Source organism: Psammomys obesus, unplaced genomic scaffold, assembly GCF_907164565.1.
Source record: "Psammomys obesus unplaced genomic scaffold, mPsaObe1.curated_primary_1811, whole genome shotgun sequence".
Taxonomy (NCBI): domain Eukaryota; kingdom Metazoa; phylum Chordata; class Mammalia; order Rodentia; family Muridae; genus Psammomys; species Psammomys obesus.
Genome location: NW_026596240.1, coordinates 11,889,494 through 11,912,772, shown reverse-complemented (window position 1 = coordinate 11,912,772; position 23,279 = coordinate 11,889,494). Strand labels below are relative to the sequence as shown.

At 47.8% G+C, this 23,279-nt stretch overlaps 1 protein-coding gene across 1 annotated transcript in view; it reads right to left on the bottom strand.

Moving 5' to 3' along the window:
• Positions 1-1,343: 1,343 nt before the first annotated feature.
• Tacr1 (tachykinin receptor 1) overlaps positions 1,344-23,279 on the bottom strand; it is a 160,595-nt gene continuing 138,659 nt past the window's right edge. Inside the window, exons 3-5 of the mRNA XM_055596491.1 lie at positions 8,151-8,301; positions 6,328-6,524; positions 1,344-4,416 (exon numbers count right to left, since the gene is read on the bottom strand). Coding sequence (XP_055452466.1) covers positions 4,125-4,416; positions 6,328-6,524; positions 8,151-8,301 — 640 coding nt within the window. The 3' untranslated portion in view covers positions 1,344-4,124. The remainder of the gene's footprint in view (positions 4,417-6,327; positions 6,525-8,150; positions 8,302-23,279) is intronic.

Here is a 23,279-nt window from a genome sequence, read left to right as displayed (position 1 = left end):
CTGCCTGAGAGGAAGTATGATTTTAAAAGCTGTTTCCTGACAGCCAGGCTGGTTTTTCTGGGGCTCATCTACCCCTCTCTGTGCTTGGAAGACCTTAGGCTTCTCATCCTTCTCTGAAACAATTGACTGCCTCTCCTATTGTTGGACAGCATAGGGTTAAAGGTTGCTTTAACCCTATGTACCCTTCCTCCCCCACTCCGAAGGTAGAGAGCATTTTCCCTGTGAGATGTGGGAAGCTTGAAGGGAACTTGTGGATTCCTTGAAGCTTGTTCTGGGAGCAGTTTCTAAGATGTCTTAATTTAAAAAAGAGAGTCTTCATTGTTCTGATTGGGTGGCAGTTCTCTGTTCTCCTCTGTCCTCCTATTTGCCACTGCAAGTGTGTCTGCAGTGTCTCATGGCTCTCTTGGTGGCCCTGCCTGTGGAAGGTGGCCCAGCAGCGGGAGGCTGGTTGCCTGCTCTTACAGTGATTGCCACTGATGTTTGTTTCCAGTCTATGGGGTTTCCTGCTGTGTTTGCTAATGCAGAGGCCTGGACCAAAGCTGTTGTACCAGTCATGCAGCTGCATGGCACCGATCTGCTTGGAGGAAGAATGGGTGAGGAGTGGCATCAACTGATACCCTCCCTCCAAGCCCAGGTGCAGCCCTGAGGGCTGCCACATCATTCAAGTGTGGACACCTCTTTCCCCAGGCAGTACTGAGCCTGATGGGTGCCAGCTTGACCATTTCTGCTAAAGCAAATGTGAGCTTCTCTTGACGAGTCCCTACATGCACTGAGCTTCTCTTCCCCATTCACATTAGTTACCTCTCTGTTGCTGTGACAAAACACCTCGACCGAGGCAACTTATAGAACAAAAAGTTCACTTGGGGGGTTAGAGTCCCTTTGCCAGGGATGAACATCCTCTAGTGGGGCCCCTACCTCTCAATGGTTCCAAGCGTTCAAATACCCAACCAAGCCTATATGTGGTGGTCTAAATTCCTCCCCTGCTCCCACTGTATCCTCTAGCATGATCCTCGTTTCCCACGTGATCTACCTTGCCTCCAGGCTATCTCTTGTATACTTAGCTGCTTTGTCATCTTCTGCATGGACAGCTTGAACTGACACCTCTGTGTTCATAGGTGACATTGTTGGTGTTGCCACACAGTCTCACCCCAAGTTCCTGTTTCCCAGCCTGGAAACACATCCTGGATTTTGCCAGCCCGTATCCATGCCACCACAGCACTGAGAAGACTCAAGGTTTTCATACTCTGGCTGTGAAATTTGCAAGAGTTCCCAATGTCATCCCAGTCCATGCCCAGAAATGTCCCTGTTTACCAGAGAAGAGACAAAAGCACGAGATAGCGGAAAGCACACTTTATTCCCAGAAGACATTCTTTTCAGCATCCCAGGCCCCAAACACAGATGCCTCAGGAGTGACCCCTCTTTATGGACACTCTTCCTCGGGCCTGAGTCCTCTCCTCTCCCAGGATTCCACTTAGCCCTTTGCCTGAACATTCTGATGAAGGATTAAGGGTGTTTGCTCTGCCTGTGAGGTCCCTTCCCCATCCTTCCACTCCATGAGAATGAGGCACGCTTCAGAGCTCCTCTCCAAGAAGAAACTGGGGCAGGAGGAGACTGGCGCAACAGGAACACGCCAACGGCACTGGGATCCTGCAGGGTGAAGGTAACACAGAAAGGATGGCCAGGGAGATGCTCCAGGGTTCTCCCAGCCTACTGCTACTGGGGGCACACCAAGGAAACTCAGGAGATAAACACAGGGCGACACATTTCAATACGAGACCCATGCACAGAGCACAAACCACAGTGTTCCAACACACAGGGACTGACGACATTTCTACAAATTAAATGGACTTGGAGGAGGGTCAGTGAGAAACTTTCTGGTCTCACTGAGGGTTGCTTTGGCATGTCCACAAACCCAGGTCCACCTCATCTTCCCTTGTGCTACGCAAGGAATGAAATTTCTTATCGCTGTCCTTTAGCTCCCCTGAGCCGGCTGGCAGCTCTCTTCAGAGTCAGCACAGAGCCCTGCTATTGCAGAGGCTCTCTGAGAGCCCCACCCCTTGGTTTGAGTACTCACTTTGAAAGTCAGGTTTTTAAACCCTAGGAGGGATCTGCTTCTCCATGCCTCCATGGCTGGTGAGTGGCCTGGCTTCCCCAGGACGGATGCAATCTGGAATGGCAGGTACAGGAAGCTCCTCAGGGTGGAAGGAGCTGTGTGTCCTCAGCTCAGGGCAAAGACCAGAGCAGGCGCTCCATAGATCCTTGCCAACTTTACCCTAACCTTGTCTTCTGCAGAAGGGGAGTCCTCAACGCTGGATGTCGTCTTCTTGAGTACTTTTCATAACCATATTTCTTTGCATCTATATGTAGCACGATCTTTATTGGAAGTATAATTAACAATTTGGGCATTGACGTTTGTTGCCCCTCCATTTTACTTTCTCATAGATTGTCACTGAGTGGGCTTTACTTAGTTTATTAAATATTTTCCATAATGCTCTGCAGAATACGCATCTCTTCTCTTTTTCCTGGCTTGCATTATTTCTATACAATCTTTGACTCCCCCAGGTATACTGATACCCCATAGGATTAATCCAACAAGGCTGGAAGAAGCTCTAAATCCTGGTGATGGGTGGCACTGTTCCCCCGACATAATGGATGGAACTTGTGTGCATCCAATTATCTGAACCATGAGGACATCCATGGATGTTCACAAAGCTGTGGCTTCCAGCCACATCTGGACAGGGCATACATCTGGGAGACAACAAGAAACAGTGTGCTCAGCTGCTAGAGATCCTGAAACTATAGCAGCACATAATGTTTTCAGTTCTCTGCTCTCTGCAGACTAAATGTCCTTTGGGTTGGTGGATCATTCAACCTCTTATAGACAGAGACCAGCCAAGTGGAGCAGGAGGGCATGATTCAGAGTCTGAAGAGAAGATGCAAAGGCTCCTCTTCCCAGGAGTGTGCTGCAGAGGGCAACCCCCTCCCTCCACCCTGTACGTCGCAAAAAGTGAAAAATCCGAGTTAAGACCCCTGCGCAAAGATGCGAACAGCCAGAGCAGGAAGTCCACACTCTCCTGTTTGCAGAGCTGGAAGAAGCTTGCAGCAGCCTGCTGGAGAAGTCCTCTGCTCTGTCAAAGACCAGGATCTTCCTGGAGAAGGATTTTTAAATCAAGGTTTTTGAATCAGTGGGAGAATATTTACATACACCCATCTCTAGGGATTGCCACTCCTGGTATTTCTTAGATCACCATTGTTTTTTTTTTTTAATTTGATTTTTTTTATTTGTGTGTGTGTGTGTGTGTGTGTGTGTGTGTGTGTGTATGCACGTGCTCATGAGGGGAGGAGACAAAGCAATATATATCTCGTTAAACAAGGGAACACTGAGACCCACGGGGGCACTTAGAGTATTTGGTTCAGCCCTGTTGCTTTACAAAGAAGGAAAGAGTCTCAGTGAAGCCTGGCACAGATCCTGACTCTTGGTTAGAGTACAGCTGGCCTCTGTAGACGTATTCAGTTGGGGCTCGCTGCATTGGAGGGCATGATGCAGAAGAACCCAAAGCCCTCAATCCCGGGATGTTCAAGTGAACTGAAATATTGAGATGTCGAAAAGATGTGAGTCCTAGCCATGTGTGCTTGGGTGGAGAGACAGCGGATTTAGGTGCCACCTTCTTCTGTTCACACTGTCCTGTGGAAGGCTGGAGTGGTGTGAGCTAGCCCGCAGATGGCTGAGGATGACTTTACTGAAGAAAGACAGGGCCCCAGGCAAACAGGTCTGCTGGATTCATTACTGCCCTGTAGAATTCCTCCCCACATGAGCACCCGCATGCAGATGGAGTAATTTCAGGAATCATGGGATGACCTGTAGGGGAATGGAGGATAACCTTCTCATTTTATAGACATTCACTGGTCTGCCTTGGCTCACAAGCATGGAGGGTAGTTGACAAAGACAACAAGGAGTTCAGGTTAAATACAGCGTGGAATGTTTTCTTTAAACCATTATGACCCTTTCCAGAAGCTCCAGTGTTAGGGTATTTCCAACAGAATCTAGATCAAAGATTTCCATGAATAAATGAGTCAGGACACAGGATGGGCTGGTGGCCACGCCCTTAAAATATGCCCACTCTCTAGGCCAGCGTGTTAGAGTAGAAGCTGGAGCTTTCTGTCATGGTCTTGGAGTTGCTACGGGAAGAGCCATTGGAGGTGAGATCCAAGGATGAGGGTGTGGCCTTGGGGCCTTCTTCTGCCTCGTCTTCATGGGCTCCCACCACAGTGGAGATGGTGGTCTCCAGGCGGCTAACCTTGTAGACACTGCCCTGGGTCTGGAGGTATCGGGTAGATTTCATTTCCAGCCCCTCATAATCACCAGCACTGATGAAGGGGCAGCAGCGAAAAGCGTGTTTGAAGCCCAGACGGAACCTGGAGAAAAAGGATGGCGAGGTGAGCCCTGAGGCTGTCTACCTTAGAGGGCTTTCCTCCCCATAGTGCTGGGTCCTCATGGGACCTACTCAGGCGATTCTGTGTCATTGCATGTTCAAAATAGTTCATATCTGGAAATGCTGATGACAAGCCCCTGTCACAGGCAGTTGCCAAGTCTTTCTTAGGGGCATCCCAGAATAAGGTTGTTTCCTACTAGGTTTATAAGCAGAAGATGTTGGGTTAACTGAACATCAATAAAACCCACCCCACACCTGTATATATTTCTGTGTACCTTTTGGCCTGGTTGTTGAGTGTTGTGCTTTGAATGAGAAATGTTCCCCGTAGTCTCAGGCATTTGAATATTTGCTTCCCTGTTGGTGGTCGTGCTGCTTTGGGTAGACTCAGAAGGTGTGGCCTTGCTGGGAAAAGTATGTCACTGGTTTTAAGGTTTCAAAAGCCTCTGCCAATCTAGCTTCATTCTCTCTGCTTACTGTTTGCAGTTGGAGGTGTGAGCGCTCAGCTGTTCCTGCCACCATGTCCACTACCTGCTGCCACAGTCCCCTGCCATGATAGACTCCTATTCCTCTGGAACAATAGGTCTTTATTAATCCTTTCTCCTCTAAGTCGTTTTGTCCATGGCATCTTGCTTCAGCAATAGAAAGGTAACTAGTATTCCAGGCCCACAGTAAAGGTATATATCAAGACTCAACCCTTGACTGCCAGTGATGTTTTATCAGGGTGCCTCAGTTTCCCTACTTGTTAAACATGGAGAATCTCCTTTATTTAAAGATGTGCTAGGAGACTTAATCTAAAAAATTGGAGCCAGGTCACCAAGCTCTTAGAAGCTGGAACTATGAGATGAATAGAGTTTTTGGGAGCAAGTTCAAGGGGGTATAATTCATGTACTTACAGTACCTAAGTGTCTCAGTTACAGGGGGCCCTTCTCTGCTGATGAGAGAGACAGATAGACAGACAGACAAGGGTGACAGGGATTTTCTATTTCCCCTTCACCTCAGCACCCTTCCCCAGATAGGGGTTGGATGCTTCTTTGGGTGACAATGACATTGTAGCCTGGTGTCCCAGGTACCTCCTGGGTGCACTCTACCTGCCACAGTGAAATCTTGATGGCTGGCAGCAGGTCCCAAGAGATCTTTCATCTCTGAATTGCATTAATGGTGTTGAGAGGGAATTCCCTTAGCCTGTCTGACAAAGTAAGGGTAGGAACGGGTCTTGGAAGCTCTGACCTTCTTTTGCTTACTCCGTGGTGCTGAAAATGCAAGATGAATCTGAAGAAGTGACCCGGAAGAGACCGAGGGACAAAAAGAACATCTAGCACGTCAGCACGTAACAGTGCCAACGAGCTCTCAATCCCACTATCTCAGTCTCCAGTTTTTAAAAATCAGAAGACAAGACATCGGCAGATTGCCCAACAGATTAGAGAGCTTGCTTCATGTGAGGCCCTGATCCAAATTCCCAGGACCCACGTAAAGCAGTGCTTGTACAGTACCCGTACCCCTGGCTGTGTGTGGTGGGGTGTGGCGGCAGAGCCATCATGGGGGCTTACTGGCTGCCAGCCGAGGTTAGGTTCAGTGAAAGACTGTCTCAAGGGAATAAGAGAAGTAATGACAGAGCAAGCGTCCGACCTTCTCCTCCGGCCTCTGTGTGCACACACAGATCCCCACTCACACATACAAATTTGCACTCAACAAGAAAAAAAACAAAACAAAACTGTATCACACATAAAATTGAAGATGCCTGTTGTTTTGTTTCTGGGAAAAGAAAACCGTCCACTCTGGGCTCACACCGTTGCCGGGCCGATGAGCAGGGCTTGGGGTGTGCGCTTCGCTTGCTGCAGAGCCACCACTCCCTCTTGACGGCGCTCGAGCCTTGGCGTGAGCTCGGGTAACTCACCTGTCATTGAGGCAGCAGTAGATGATGGGGTTGTACATGGTGGAACTCATGGCCAGCCACATGACGGCCAGGTAGACCTGCTGGATGAACTTTTTAACGTACAGATCCGGGTTGACGTAGGGCAGCAGGAAGAAGACATGGAAGGGCAGCCAGCAGATGGCGAAGGTACACACGACCACGATCATCATCTTGACCACCTGGGGAGAGGGCAAGGCGGACAGCTCTGTGGGCGCTGCGGCGCTGGGAGGGGGTGGCTTCTCTCCCCTCCCTGTCACTGTGCGGTGTGAGTGGGACCCTGTTTATAACACGGTCTTCTAAGGAGGCCGAACGCCTTAGCACTTCGGATTCAGGGTCTGAGCCAGTCCCCAGGGTGTGGTGCAGAGCTGCGTCCTCGGTGTCACCAGGGACTTGTTAGGAGTTAAAGGTTCCCGGTCTCATCCCAGATATATAGATTTATAATCTGCAGTGGACCAGAAACGCTGCAGAGGGGGCTGTAAGGAGACCCTGACGGGCCAAGGGCGAGATAATGAGCAGGAATGCATGGGGACTCGGGAGACAAGGTGCAGGGAAGGCAGCAGGGGCTGGCTCAGGGGACGAGGGGAGCTGAGGTAGGTGCCTGGCTTGGAGACTGAAGCAGAGGGAAGAAGGGTGAGGACTGAAGAGTCCACATAAGGAAATAAGCCGTGTTTAAAGGGGGTTTGAGGAAGATCTGTAAGACCCAGGAGCCTGAATGTTCATGTCAGGCCTCATCTCATGCTGAATCCCAGCTGCCATTGACATGTGACAGTATTAGGACACAGGCCTTTGGGAAGCTATTAGACACAGAGAGCAAAGCTTTTTAGACAGGATTAAGGCCCTTGTAAGAGAGGCCCTGGAGCTCCCATGCTCTTCCACCGTGTGAGCGCCCAGGGTGAAGGCAGCTGCCGTGAGCAGGAAGTGACCTCACCAGACACCAGCTCTGCCTTCAGCTTGGACTCCTGGCCTCTAGAGCTGTGGAGACCAATTTCTCTCATTATAAATTTCAGGCAACGGCGCTTTGTGTATGCATGTGTGTATGTCTGTAAGTTGTGTGCATTTGTCTGTGAGTGTGTGTGTCTGTGCAAGTCACGCATACATAAATGGATACGTATGTATGAGTATTTGACATGTGTATGAGTTTGTTACATGTTTGCATAACTGTAGATTAGCACATGTGTATATGAATATGTATGTTAGCATGTATATGAGTGTGCACAGGAAGGACTGTGTGACTGCACATGAGTTATATATAAAGTATCTGTGTGTGTGTCTATGCGCGTGTGCACTTGAGTATAGCGTCAGTACGTGAGCGTGCGCACGTGATATATATATGTGTGTGTATGAATTTATGTGTGTGAGTATTCCCGTGTATATATAGGCTTATAAGTATAGGTAGAAGGCTCGTGAGTGTATGTATAGGAGCCTCTATCTGTGTACATGTATGTGACTGTTCGTGTTTGCATGTGTATGAGTGTCTGTACATGTGTGTGCATGTGTATGAATGTCCATGTGTGTGCGTATCCGTGGATGTGCACACATATGTGAGTACTGATGTGTATGTATATGAATGTGATCTGCGTATGTACGTGTGTGCCTGTGTGTGAGTACTTTTGTGTGTGTATAAATATGTGCATATATGAGAGTTTGTGCATACGTGTGACTGCCTATGAGTGTACCTGTGGGGATGAAGAAAGACCTGCTTTCTTCTCCTGTCCCTGATCCAGAGAAGCTTTGTGGCTCCTGCTTCTGGGACGTTAGGCCCCTGTAGCGGTAGGCTGGGCTACACCAGTTTGACCTTGGCTCACCTTGCGCTTGGCGGAGACTTGCTCGTGGTAGCGGTCGGAGGAGTCCCCGGGGATCTCGCTGGCCCACAGCGTGATTCCCACGACCGTGTAGGCGTAGCCAATCACCAGCAGGGGCAGGAAGTAGATCAGCACCGTCACACAGATGTGGTACCTGGGAGGTGGACAGAGGAGTCAGTCTTAGAAATAGCAGGCGATTACGGCTTGTGGATAGCTTTCTCGGTCTTGGCCATCGTGCAGGGAGGAATACAGTTCGTGTAGAATGAATGGGTGATGAGCCAGACAGAACAAGTCAGTTTAACTTACCTTCTTCTCGTGGGCTTTCCCCATGTTTATAACTTTTCTTGTTTTTGTCAGCAAATATCTGACAGGAAAAACTGAGTGGAAGAAGTGTTCATTTTGGCTTACAGTTTGAGAGGATACAGTCCACCATGGCAGTCCACACTGCTGCTGTAGTCAGGAATCAGGGAAGAAAAGTGGGTCTGGGCTGGGAGACTGGCAAGTCTCCATCTCTTACGATTCTGTAACCTTCCAAAGATAGCGCCACCAGCTGGGGACCAAACACATGGGCCTGTGGGGGACATTTCCCTTCAAACCGCAGCAGCAGCAGGGGCTGGAGGATGGCCTGGACCTCTTCATCTTCCTGCCTCTTCCTTCAGAGCTCCACTGAGGTTGCAGGTGTATACCACGCCCTCCTGGCCGAGAACCACCTTCTCACCGCTGGGGAAAAGCTGCCCCTAGACTTGTTTTCTTCCACTCTCTTACGGTCAAGGCTAACTCTAACTTTTCTTCTCTTTTTCTTTTTATTAATTACAGTTCATTCACTTTGTATCCCAGCTGTAACCCTTTCCTCTTTCCCTCCCAGCCCCACCTTCCCTCCTCCTTCTCCACCCATGCCCCTCCCCCAGTCCACTGATAGGGGAGGTCCTCACTCCCTTCCATCTGATCCTAGTCTATCAGGTCTCATCAGGAGTGGCGGCATTGTCTTCCTCTGTGGCCTGGTAAGCCTGCTTCTTCCTCAGGGGAGGTGATCAAAGAGCCAGTCACTGAGTTCATGTCAGAGGCAGTCCCTGTTCCCATTACTTGAGAATCCACTTGGACACTGAACTGCCATGGGCTACATCTGTGCAGGGGTTCTAGGTTATCTTCATACATGGTCCTTGGTTGGAGTATCAGTCTCAGAAAACACCCCTGTGTCCAGATTTTTTGGCTTTGTTGCTCTCCTTGTGGAGTTCCTGTCTCCTTAAGGTCTTTCTATCTCCCCCTTCTTTCATAAGATTCCCTGCACTCTGCCTAAAGTTTGGCTATGAGTCTCAGCATCTGCTTTGATACCCTGCAGGGTAGAGTCTTCCAGAGGCCCTCTGTGGTAGGCTCCTGTCCTGTTCCCTGTTTTTTCCCTCTTCTGATGTCCATCCTGTACTGTTCCTTGTTTTCTCCCCCTTACAAGATCTATCCCATTTGCCTTTCTGAGTGAGGATTGATCATTTTACCCAGGATCCTCCTTCTTGTTTAGCTTCTTTAGGTGTACAGATTTTAGTATATTTATCATATACTATATGTCTAATATCCACTTATGAGTGAGTATATACCATGTGTGTCTTTCTGCTTCTGGGATACCTCACTCAGGATTATCTTTTCTAGTTCCCATATTTACCTGCAAATTTCATGATTTCCTTGTTTTTAATTGCTGAGTAGTATTCCATTGTGTAAACACACCACAATTTCTGTATCCATTCCTCAATTGAGGAGCATCTGGGTTATTTCCAACTTCTGGCTATTACAAAAATAACTGTTATGAACATGGTTGAGCAAATGTCCTTGTGTACTTGAGCATCTTTTGGATATATGCCTGGGAGTGGTATAGCTGGATCTTGTAACTCTCACTTTTCAATATGGAATCCATGTAGGCATTCCATCTCTCTTGCTGAGGCTCCATTTGCTTTCAATTTCTTTGTAAATCTCCACAGCTCTGCTATATCTCCAGTCTCTTATGAATATGAAAAATTGACAATTTGAAAATACTTGAGGCATCCTGAGCCACAAGCTGCAGAATTGGTGGGCAGAGTGGTAGCACATCTGTCATGTGCAGATGGGCTGATCCTTGCTCCTTGGGCTCTCAGGATCCCCTGGGCAGTAGTCATCTCCTCCTGTAGCCACCACAGCAGCAACTGTGTGTTATGTACCCAATTTGTTTTCAGTCCTTCCATCAGGTTTTTATGCTGACCATGCTTGCAAGCAAAGCATTTAGAGATCACAGGGATGGACAGAACCAGAGAACCCTTTAGAGTCCCTCACAGTCCCTTCCGGAAAGAACAGCTCTGTCTCCTGTGGATGGATTGATAATTCCCCAATGACCAAACACTCTGGTTGTGCCTTGACAGGCTGCTGCCTTAGCCTTTTTGGGGTTGTCTGGAGAGGGACGCATGAGACCCTCCTGTTGGATCTACTGTTGACCAATAGATGCTTCATTCTTTGGATCCATGTGCTCCTCACTGTTGGCCTCGGATTACCCTAGAAGACTTGAGCAATTGCAGGGATCTGGACATAAAAACCCCAGTGCTTATTTACTTTATGCATTTGTATTTGTGATGCTTGCATGTGTGAGCATGTGTAGAGGAAGGTGAGTATATCGGTAAGGGTGTGTGTGTGCCCAGACAGCTGCATGTGCAGGTCACAGGTTGGCATTGATTATCTTATTCTAGGCCTCTCTACCTTAATTTTTGAGGCGGCATCTCTTCTAACTTAACATGGAGCTCACTGATTGGCTAGGCTGGGTAGCCAGAAAGCTTGAAGGATTGTCCTGTCCTGTGTCTGCCTACCAGTTCTGGGATTAAAGGTATGAGCTACCTTGATGGACTTTTTGCATGGGTTCTGGGAATTGAAATTCAGGTCCCTGTGATTGCACAGAACTTTACCCACTATCTGCCCTGTGCCAAATCCCTGCACTCACAGCAAATCCCCAGGAGGTGCTGCTTCTGTTTCTGGTTCAGAAATTGGAAAACATTGCCCTGGACCAGTGGTTCCCTGCCTCAGAGGCACAGAAGAGTCCACACAGGGGCTGCTGATGCCCAGCTGCTGAAGTGTTCATCCCATCAGCCTGGGTGTGCGAGCAGGAGAATATAACCTAGAAATCTCCCCAATTTATCTTAATAGATATGGGAATGGGGAACTTCTGTTTAAGCATTGAATCTGCAAGGCTGATGAGTCCCTGTTAAGAATCAGTGGATGTTTATATTTGAATGACTTCATTAAAGTATGTGTTAAATTCATTTTTCCTCCTATAAGTTATCCTTTGGTATCTGGGCTCTTGTTGATCAGAGGGGCCCATGCTTCTAGGGATAGCTAATTTCTAGAGATAGTGAGGATAATGTATCAGCTTTTTCTCCTCCCCACCCCCCAATGTCTCACTTTGTAGCTCAGCCTCGGCTATGATCTTATGGCTATTTTTCCTCCTTGGGCTCCTTCAGATGAATGCACTGTTGCAGGGTTTTTGATCACATTATGAACCCTGAGATTGTGTTGTTTGCTGGAAAAACCTCTTTCTAGTTGCAGTGTGGCTCAGCTCTAGCACACACCTTTAGCCCAAAACAGGAGTAAATAAAATTAACGGTAGGTCAAGGGACCAGTTGACAGGAAGTGAACATAGGAAAAAGAGGCATAGACTGAGGACCTGCATTTAAATCTTCTGAACACATGAAATAACTCAGGTGTGGCAGTACCCATCTGTAATTCGAACCCAGTGGAGATGGAGATTGGCAGATCCTTGGAGCACACTATGTGGGCAGTTGAGCTAGACTGGTGATCTCTGCCCAGGAAGAGATCCTGCCTCAAAAAATGAGGTGGAGAGTGACTGAGGAAGATACACAATATCAACCTCTGGCTTCCACATGAGTGTTCAAATATGTGTGTGTGCACATATACACATGAACACGTACACAAAAACATGCAAACACACGCATAAGCACTGTGTTACCGTCAGGTTGAATATTGCTTTTTCTATTATCCAACAGGGATAATTAAAGATAGTATAAAAATTGTCAAATAGCAGTTCTATTTGTAGGCAATGCTTAAAGAAAAAGAAAGCCTGAACACACATACTTATGCAATAACATTTTGCATAATATGGAAACAGTACAATATAAGTCAGCAGATGAATGGCTAAACAAATTGTGGTGTCTCTGTACAATGAAGTATTATTCACCCTGAAAGAAGAGCGGCCCCTGATATACTGATAAACTCTGCAAGCACTCTACTAAGTAAGGGAGTGGGTACAGAAAAGGGTGAGTTCTGAAGAGTTTCACTTCACATGACACACTTCATATGCCACAGACACAGAAGCAGACGAAAGGCTTTCAGGGACCTGAGAAACAGAGAAGGAATTCATACTCCGTGGGCAGAGTTTCTCTTTGGGATGATGAAAATGTCCTGGAAATGGACTGACGGGGATGTTAGAGCACTGTGAATGTTCTAATGCCACTGAACTGTACAGTTTAAAATAAAAAGATGCTTATTTTATTTTAAAGGATGTGTTTGCATGTGTGCCTGTGCACATGAGTGTAGTACCCACAGAGGCCAGAAGGGGGACTCCTTGGCCAGTGTGGATGTAGGAACCTGAACTTAGGTCCTCTGCAAGACCTGTATGTTGTTAACCACCGAGCCATCACCCCAGCCCTGAAATGTACACTTTAAGATGGTTAAAATACTAGGTATTAAATATATATATATATGTATATATATATGTATGTATATATATATATGTATGTGTATATATATATATATATATATATATATATATCATAAAATAACTACATAAAGTATTTTAGCCTGGCCCTCCTGACATGAGTTCTCCATATTTACAAATTTCCAGCCTTCTGCTTCATTCCTTCATGCACTCTTCAGCAGGCTCCTCTCTGAAAGGCAGAGTTACTCCCTGGATGATGCCAAAGTTTAAACACACCCATGAATCTTACTCAGACTCCTACTACACAGAAACTGTAAAAACAACAACAACCAACCAACCAACCAACCTGTCCAAATAGTGTCTGGTTTGCAAAACTTCTGAATGGAGTGCAATTAAAATAAATTAAATCCCATCACTAGAAAATGTAAAAACAAACCCATTTTATTGTGGCATGTGTTTTAAGACATTTTACTATATTCTGTAGCTAAGTGAAGTTAGCTGATGTGTATATCTGTGCATTTGTGTGTATAAATATGAGTGTGCGCATACATGTGTGTGTGTTCCGAGATTATTCTTTTATAAAACTGGTCAGTAAACCTGATAAGCCTGTTTTGTACTGCTCTGCACTAGTTTTGGCTTTCTATTTTGATATTTCGTAAGTTCCTTTCAGGCAACCCTTTATGAGCTCTCAGAAGTACTATCTGCCTTGGGAAAAGAGCGCTGGGGACAGCAATGCTCTAAGAGTGAGCCAGAGAAAGAAGCCGTGAGGGGGCGACAGACAGCGGCAGGAGGACCGGCTTGTCTGGTGAGAGGTGTGTGCTGGCTTGCGTAGACACAGGTAGGACAGCACTTCAGTTTTCATTGTCGTTCAGACATGCCTATGGGAACTTCAGAAGGGGGGTTGTGCGTGTGCTCCTGGTTTTGTTTCATTTAGCTTACTTTTTTAAGCAGCTGAGGAGGCCTGACACACTTCATATAGAGTGAGCTTGTCAAATGTAGACCATGTAGCCCCCAAACCCTACAGATTTCCTGCCTTCGATGCTTCAATGCAGTTGGATCTAGGGTTCCTTATATCTCGCTAGCATGAGTCACTTGTTCAAAGCATCAACTGTCAGTTTCTGGAAAAATCCTCAACACTTGGAATCATCGATACGTTAATTAAATGATACATTAATTAAATAGCATCTTGGTGTCTTCCTAATGCACTTGATGGGGACTCTAGGTGTCCTGGAGCAGGAATGAAGGAGGCCACGCAGGCAGGGATCTGTGTTCTCTATCTTCGAACTCATAGCTTTGGTCTGACGTGTTGGCTTTCTGTACTTGGAAGTCCGTAGGTAGAAAGTTTTAGCTGCTAATGACTGTTGGTCACATATGTGTTCCTAATTCATCCAGCCCATTAGCTGCCTCTTCTGTATCCCTCCCATGCAGGCATCATCCAGGGTTCCCTTGTCTACGCCTATCACGTGCTTCTCACTACCTGCAAAGCTGAGCTACACCAGCTACCCTTGAAAGGTCGTGAGAGGGAGTTTCGCAGGCCTTACCTTCTAGGTGTGCACCCTAGATTCGTGTGTCAGTTCCAGTTGGAAGCACACGGTTCTCTCGGTGCACACTGGAAATCGGCCACAGTGGAAACACTGGGACGTATGGGAAGTCCTTTGCTTATACAGATACTGTGTAAAATCTACTAATAGGCAAGAATTTAGCAACAACCTTAGATATAGAGTGTTCTGTTACTAAGTGTATGGAGGTGGAGGTGAATGCACCATCCTCTGTCCCTTAGGGGAGCTTCCTGGACCAGGAGTTTCTGGGTAAGTAGACAGAGGAGGAAGCAGAGAGACCCAGGGCAGCAAGGGTACCGTGGGTATGGGAGACAATGAGTGCCTGTTTTTCCATACTGAGGGAGGCGCTAGGCATGAAGAGGCTACTTCACTGATGCTCCAAAGTGAATGAAAGTTGGATAGTATGTGATCTTGTCAAAAAGAGCATGGGGGGGAGGGGCTCTTAGCTGCACAGGAAGACAGAGGCCAGATCATGAGGGACACTTTGTGACAGGTTAGAGAATTCCTAATTAATTTTGATGCTAATGGGCAACCACGAAACTCCTTCTTACAGATTTCCTGAATCAGGACATGGTGGAACTTCAGTGCAGGTAGAGAGGGCTAGAAGAACTAGTCTTGTGGATGCTCTGCAGTGATCTGGCAGCCGTGAGTGGCCATAGAGGCTAGATGGGTAAGCAGGACGGGAGGGATTTTGTACATTTTATGGCTATGAGGAAGATCTAGGGACTTGGCTGCTAAAATATAACTGACCCGGCTCTCTGTCTTGGAGGAGAAAAGACTGAGCTTTTACATGCACACTCAGTCAAGAAGAACTGTTAACTGCCCGCCCACGGAGGAGCCAATGTGTGCATCCGCAGACATGGACTTCTGGCTTGGTCTTCTGGGAGGAGGAGGAAGCTTGTGATGGATTTGACCTTGAGGAAAGGCAGGTAGATGTCTGGCTCTAGAGCAAGAGGAGAAGTCTCGGCAGGTATTTGATTAGATGGTCATGAGAAGGAAAGAGGCAAAATCTAGGGGTGCAAACCCCAGAGTAAGAGGCTCCAGGGAAGGTGGAGTGTGCCTTTGAGAAGAGGGAGGATGAGATTGTGAACCTCCTGTCTGGTTTTGGGAAACTGAATTAGGATTTCAGTGATTGGAGCAGATGGGATGAGTCACAGAAAGTGAGGAAGTGGAGATGGTGGCTGGAGATTCCATTCTGAATAGTTTTGGCCATGAAGGGGAGTGTAGAGGGCAGTGGTGAAGTGTAGCTCAAGGGCCAAAAGAAGATAGCTTGCACTTGGCTGCAGAGGCAGGAGGAACAAAGACCCCTGCCTCCTGCCTCGCCTCCTGGTTGCTTTCAGATTTGGAAATGCTGTAAAGAGAAATATTGCAGCATAGGCTCCAGCAGAGAGAAGCCAAGCTCGCCCATCTACCCCCTTCCTCCTGTCCTCTCAGGGGCAGCATGGGGTAGGTGCGTGGTGGAGAGTCTGGGGAGCATGTTTATGCATATGCGCACTGATTCCTGTGGAGTCGGGTGTGGACAGCCCTGCCTCAGGTTTGACTGGGTGGATAGGTAAAACAAGGGAAAAGCTTCCTCAGGCTTCATATTTCTGAGAGGACAAATAAGAAAGCTTTTGGTTTGGATGAGGAGCTCATTGCCATTTGGGATATAGTAAAAGAAGACAGAAGCCTAATTTGGGGGTGAGGCCAAAAGACTGTAGAATTGGTCTAGTGGGGGACAAAACCTTGAGGAATGGAAGTAATGGTGGGAAGGGCATGGGAGAGAGAATCTCAAGCCCAGCAGTTGGAAGAAAGACTTGAGTGAGAACACAGCTGGCAGGGAATACACTGGGCATGACTCTGCACCGTAGGGCATGGTGGCATCTGCAGAGAACCTGACCTGCCCTATGGTGGCATCCCCTGAGTTTTGCTTCCCAAACCTCTGAAACAGCCCAACAGCCCCACGTAATGTGAAGGACTGGAACTGCTTCCGGGCTAGAGGTGGCTCTTGGGTGGCTCAGAGGTAGACAACCACCACTCGGGGCTGCCACACTGTAGTTGGTTGCTAGCATTTCAGTAGCTGGGCAAGAGAGGAACGTAGATTTTATGTGCTTGGTCCACAGTATGCCATCTTTTGCCCACACACGCTGCCCCAGCCCCACGTGCTTGATGCAGTTTTCCGACCTAGGCCTCGTGCAGCACGAACTTTGCAGATCCTGGGACATCCCAGCCCTGGAGAGGATAAGGTTGTGTTGTTGAGACGTATCTGCTCATCCGTGATTTGAAAACCAGAGGACTGCACCTCAGTGTTTGCTTCTGTGCCTCCCTCCTCCCCGGGTGATCTGAAAAGGCCTGCACTCTGTTGGGATGCTTCGCCTAAGGTTGGGCTGGCCGAGTCACCGTAGCACGTTCTTACTGGGTGAACCACCAGGGGACAGGTCTGGCGTTGGCCTGTGCCTCAGTGGCTGCAGCCTAACATGAGTGCTAAGATGCAGAGGGCTGGGCTCTAAGCAGCAGAAACAAGCTTGGGTTTTGCACACTGTTAGGTACTGAAAGTGAGTTCTCTCTTTTTCTCTCTCTCTCTCTCTCTGTGTGTGTGTGTGTATGTGTGTGTCTGTGCTAGTGCATGTGCATTTGCATGTAGAAGCCAGATGTCAGTCTTGAATTCTTCATGAATGATCTACTTCATTATGTTATTTTAAAATATTTATTTATTTATTTAATTTTTAGATGTGTGTATGTCCTTCTGCATGTATGTCTGTGCAACTCTGTATTTGCTGCCTGTGGAGGCCAAAGAGGGCACCAGATCCGCTGAAGCTAGAATTACAGATGACTGAGCCACCGAGCCGTGCTGGGCATGGAACCCAGATGCTGTGCAAGAGCAGCCAGTGCTCTCAACTGCAGAGCCACCTCTTACTCCCACACCGCTTTCAATTTAAAAAATCACATTTATTTATTGATTTTGAGCTTGCACACAGTTCAGAGGACAACTTGCTGGAGTTGCCCTCCCCCCCCCCCCCCGTTCTATAGAGGGATTTGAACCTAGGCTGTCCAGCTTGGTGCCCCTTCTCACTGAGCTGTCTCAGGAGCCTGATCCACTGTGGTTATTTTGACACAGGATCTCTCACAGAGACTTAGGGCTTGCTGATTAGGTTAGGTTGGCTGGCCAGTGAGCCTGTCTCTGCCTTGCCAGCACACCTGGCTTTTCTTTTCTTTTTTAAAAACCTGAATTCTGGGGATCCAAACCCATTCCTTATGCTTGTGTTCAGCTGAGCAATAAAGTAATAGATGTTAGGTGGTGGCACTCAGTGACCACCACATGCTGACTGGACCATCTTCCCAGCCCAAACACGGCTATTTGGAGCAGGGCATTGCTTAGAAACTGCTTCAAACAGTGCCAGCGGATAACAATTAATATTTCCTCTTATAAATGGGTTTAGCCATAAATGTGGGCGCTGGCCACTATTTAACACCCCCGGTATTCCCAGGGGAAAGAAAAAACACAACAATTGGAATAGTCCTGCTTCTCATAACCTGTGTTTAATGACTGTCTATGTCCCCAGATCCAGACCAAGTGCCGGGAATCCTGGCTCTTAGGCAAAGTCCCCCGCCCTAGTGTTGTGCCCAGGGAAAGTTTCCTCTCTACAAGAGAAACTGCAGTGTAACAAAGGCTCGCACATGGCAGGGATCTTTCCCTCCGAAGGCCCCTGGCCTGCTGTGATATGGTGGTGGTAAACATGGGTGTGAAGAGTGCAGACATTCACACATTCAACGCCAGACATGGCGGGGAGCATGTCTGTCACACCAGCGCTTGAGCCTCAGAGTCAGGAGGATGAGGGGTTCAATGCCACCCTCGGCTACATTGTGAGCTCAAGTCCAGCCTGGGCTACAGAAGACCCTGTCTGCAAAATTCACTTCAAACCAAACCAAAACCGAATGAGATTTCTACAGTCTCTATGTGCAGTGGTTTCATTCCAGAGGCGTGGGAAGCGGACCCTGCTTCATCTCGTTAGCCCTGGGCTGCAGGTGAGATGCGGCGACTGCTCACAGTTTTATATGAAAATACTAAGGGGCAAGGAAGGCAACTGCCTTGCTCAAGCCCCTCAGAACCGGAACGGGAGCAGGACACAGAAGTGTCGCCTTCTCATCCCGTTTTCTCTCTGCTCGGATGCACCGAGAGGAAGCGTGCTGTTCGGGTGAGAGAAACCACGCTTTTCCAAGCGTGAGTGACGGTTTCAAGCCCAAATATGCTCCTCCACACTAAGTAACAATGACAGATAATTTAAAAAAAAATAGCACGGTTAAGTAAAAAATCAGCCTCAAAATAGAATTTCACCAAGATGGGTGACTTGGAAAGTGGCCAAATGGATTCCGGTTTGTGTGAGCTTCTTCTTGGGTTTCCAGAGCTCTGGCCTGTCTTGAATCCTGAACCCAGGAAGACAGTCAGTTGTCTGCAGTGTGCGGGAAAGTTAAACATTCTGCTTTCTCTTTCTCAGCCAGTTTCTCAGCATAAATGGACCATTCTGCCAAGAGCCACATAGGCTACTGCTCTAAAGTTCCCACAAAAGATGAAAGATGCAGCTGATGCGCTTCACAGAACTAACCCAGAGACACCAACCTGAAGTCTCCTGGGGAGCTGAACGTGAGAAGACAAACATTTTAATATGTACTAGTGACAGAATTTTTGTACCCTACTTTCTCAAGTTGTCCCAAGGAATCTATCATTTTCTGGACCACCTTTTGATGCCACTTCCTTGTTTTTTTTAAAAAAGGGGAGTCTTGATTAAAAGAAAAGCTCAGCTGATCTACACAGCAGGGACAAAAAGTCTGTGTGCACTTCGTGGAGGAATGGAGAGTTCAAAGAGACTAGTTGTGGATACGACAGCCTCCTGTAAGGTTTTGAGAGCAATTCCTGCTCTTGCAGAAGACTATAGGGTTTGGTTCCCAGCACCCACACCAGTCAGCTCACATATATACCTCCACGTCCGAGGGAGCTGAAGCCTGCCCACCTGCCCAGAGCGGGGCTCATGTGAGCTCACCATTGTGTCTTTTTTTTTTTTTAAACACGAGTTCTGTGGTACCAAGCTCAGGCCCTCATGTTTGCAAGGCAAGCACTTTACTGAGCTCTCTCCCAGGCCTTGTACCCCAATTGCGTCAAACCCCACAGCTTTCACTTGACCGTTTGTGGCTCACCCAGGTGGGTGGCACCCACAGTCTTCTGAACTGGTCGTGTGTTAGCATAATGTTCTGTGGAATGTACACAATTTACCCTTGTTCATTCACGTGCTGATTTCTCTACCCCACTCTCTGGTTTCAATCCAGGCATTGCACTGTGATACTTATTCTGAGCATCACCTGTCTCAAGTTTGAGTGAACATGCCACCATTTTTTCTCTGTGTTGTCAATAAAACAACCAGCCAGTGCTGAAGGATGGAGAGAATAGGGTAGAGCATCCTGGTTCAGGGAGAAGGAGAAAGAAGAGAGTGGGAGGAGGGTTCAGAGAAGAGAGGTAGGAGAGGGGAAACCTGGGATCACCAGGAGAGATGAACCAGACCTAACATATGACTAAAGCAAGTATAATGTGGAAAATATGAATGGGAGGAAGCTATGCGGGCTTGAAGGTTTAGGGTGGAGTAATCGTTGTCCAGCATTGTGCTCTAGGTTACTTAAATAAATCCTAGTTTCTGTGTGGTGATTTGGGCCTACAGCTGGTTTAGGACTAACCGCTGTTTAACTAAAAGATAAATAAATAATAAATATTAATAACCACAATAGTTGTGATAAGCAGACCTGGGGTGACGCCAGTTTCCTTCTGGTGGGGGTGGCTGTGGCTGGATAGATAGAGAAGTTACTCCTTGACTTGTCGTTTGTTCCAGAAAATCATGAATGGGAGGTAAGCAAACAAAGGTCCAACCTTCACTGGCCCCACAGATGAGCCCTGATAATGGAGTTTATACGTCCTCCTAAATTCCTGTGCTGAAATCCTAGCCCCTTTATCTCACGCTGAACAAGGTTCTGGGAATGAAGCCTTTGTCCACATGAGACAAACAGTTTAGTTCCTGGTGGCTTCTGGTTTAAGGCAGACATCCAAATTCTTCTTTAGAGACAGTTCACTGCTGACCCTTATTGGAGTTCAAAAGAGAACAGACATCTGTGGCACACTGAGGTGCCCCCAGGGGAAGTGGCAGGCTGGCTATGAAGACATCTCCCCAAGGAGTATTTACTCTGAGGGAATGGTCCCAGAATTTGCTCCCAGAAGCCTTGTTTGTCACCGTGCATAGTCTCTGGAGAGCAGCCCCCTCTGTCATGCTTTCCAGGACATGATTTGGGGCCTGTGAGATGGCTTTGTAGGTAAAGCTGCTTGCTGAGCAATGATAATGGCTGGTATGTCATTCCCAAAATCCAAGTTATCCTGAAGCAGATACTAAGACATCTGTCATGCTCTCCGTAAACCAAAAACAGGTCTTAGAGGCGTATGGCATGCACAGTGGCTGAGACTAAATACACGCCCTGAACTTTTACTAATAAATTTAAAAAATCACTTGGTGGGGGCCAGGGAGATGGCTCAATTTCTTAAGAGGACAGCAATTAGATTCCTAGAACCTATGTAAGAAAGACATATGCAGTGGTGAGTACTTGCAATCCAGTGCTGGGAAGACAGACACAGGTGGGACACTGGCATTTGCTGGCCCACCAACCTAGCGGCTTGGCGAGCCTCAGGTCAATGAAAGACTCTGCCCCAAAGGTGTGGTACCCGAGAAATGATAAACGCATTGCCACACAAGTCACCTTTTGTCTTTATTTTTACAACTTATTACAGAGCCACACAAAGGGGCAGTATTAACAGCTGTCCGTGGATGCTCTCACAGAGCGCCTGGGGAGCACCAGGCTTATTTTGCAGGATGAGAAGCCTCCCACACAAATGTTGACTGGTGCTGTCCTAACTTGTTGCAAAGGAACAAAATGACACCGTGCATTCTTGTCATTTTCATTCCCTGAAACTCCAGCCTTCAGCAAGAATCCTATTAAGTCTGATTTTCAGACACAGGCATCCAGCTGGAGTGCCTGGGTGGGCCCCGGCCTGTGGGGGAGACACAGCTCGGAGTCTGTGTCCAGGCAGCGTGACTGCAGCACAGGGCCGACTCTCCAGGCAGAGTCTGTCTGTCTCTGTCTCTCTCTATCTCTATCTCTTTCTCTGTCTCTCTTCTCCTGAGAAGGGAGTTTCAGGCTGTAGGCTACAGGCTCTGGTAATAGCTAATATTGATTGTCAATATTGACAGAATCTAGAATCACCTACGAGACAAGCTTCTGGGCATGCTTCTAAGGCCGTGTCCAGAGAGGGTTAGCGTCATCCCATGAGCTTTAAGCTGCATAATTTACAGGTTTGTTTTAATTATGTGTATGTGTGCGCCTGTGTGTCGCTATGCACATGTGAGTGTGGGTGCTCATGGAGAGCAGAAATGGCTGTTGGAGCTGGAGCTCCAGGCAGCTGTGAGCCACTTGATGTGGGTGCTTGGAACTGGACTCAGGTCCTCTAGAAGCAGTAAGCGCTCTTAACCACTGAGCCATCTCTCCAGTCCCGCCTCCAGGCTCAACAAACAGGAGGAAATGAGCAGACAGCAGCTTCGTCTTTCTCTGCTTCCTGACAGACACCCCAAACTCCTGCTGCGGTATCTTCCCACCACAGTGGACAGCACCCTTAAACTGCGACCCAGTGAGAAAACGGACTACTGCAGCTTTCATCTGTCACGCACGGGCCAGTTGGGGGCTGTATGTATGCAGGGGGATTGCATCTCCTGCATGGAACAGAACATTTAGGAACAACAGGGTCAAAGGGCATCTCGGCGTGTAGTATGGATAGTGACTGATCAGTTTCGTTTTGCCTGTGGGTTTTCCTGGTTTCAAAGCTTTTAGCCTTCCATTAGGGAAACCCTTAGTTCCTGGCACTCTAGGACAGATGTGGCCCCAGGTGTAGTCTCACTGACCTCTTTTTCTTCTAGCCAACCTTCCTTCATGCTGGCAGCTGTAGGGCCCGTCACTGATTATTTAAGAGACAGCCCTTTCAGCCAAGGAATAAGCCCTGTTGTGCATGATGGCATAGGCTTCTAACTGCAGATACTCAGTAGACCGGGCAAGTGGCTCACAAGTTCAAAGCCTGCCTGGGTTACACATAGTGTATATTTGGGACTACTTAGCGAGGCCCTGTCTCAAATTAAAGAAGAAAAAGGAAGGTGGGATGTAATTTAAGAGTAGGGCCCTTGATTAGCATGTGGGAGGCCCTGAGTTCAAGCCACCGTGCTGCCAAAAAGATGAAGGCCCCCCTAAGAGGATGACAGGCGAAACCACGACAGCCAAGAAGCTGCACTCTAAACCACCAAGCCTTCCCTCCAAGCCTAGATTTGAGCTAAGACAAACCTTTGCTGTTCTGTTTCCCCAAGCTTGGTTTCTCGTGATTGTAAAAGGGAGCTGAGCCGGGCTGGCTGGGCGAGGGGTCCACACAACACCCACAGTCCAGGCTCAGCAGAGTCCGGAACGGTTTGCCGCACAAGAAATGGGTCTGTGCCCAGTGGCAGCTGGTGCTCGTCTCCAGCTCTGGAGAATTCGTCACCTGCTGTTTCGCCTCACACAGTCACTTCAGCAAGCCTCCCTTCCCTCCCGCGGGCAGCAATGCCCATGCAGATGGCTATATGCCTCTCTGTCGGACACCTAAATGGTTGAAATAGAAATTGCACAACCCTCAAATGTTTAATGATTTACACGGAAACAGCATATGCACACCACACACACACTCATACACACACACACACACTCACACACACTCACACACACACACACTCACATACACACACTCACATACACACACACTCATACACACACACACACACACACACACACACACACACACACACACAC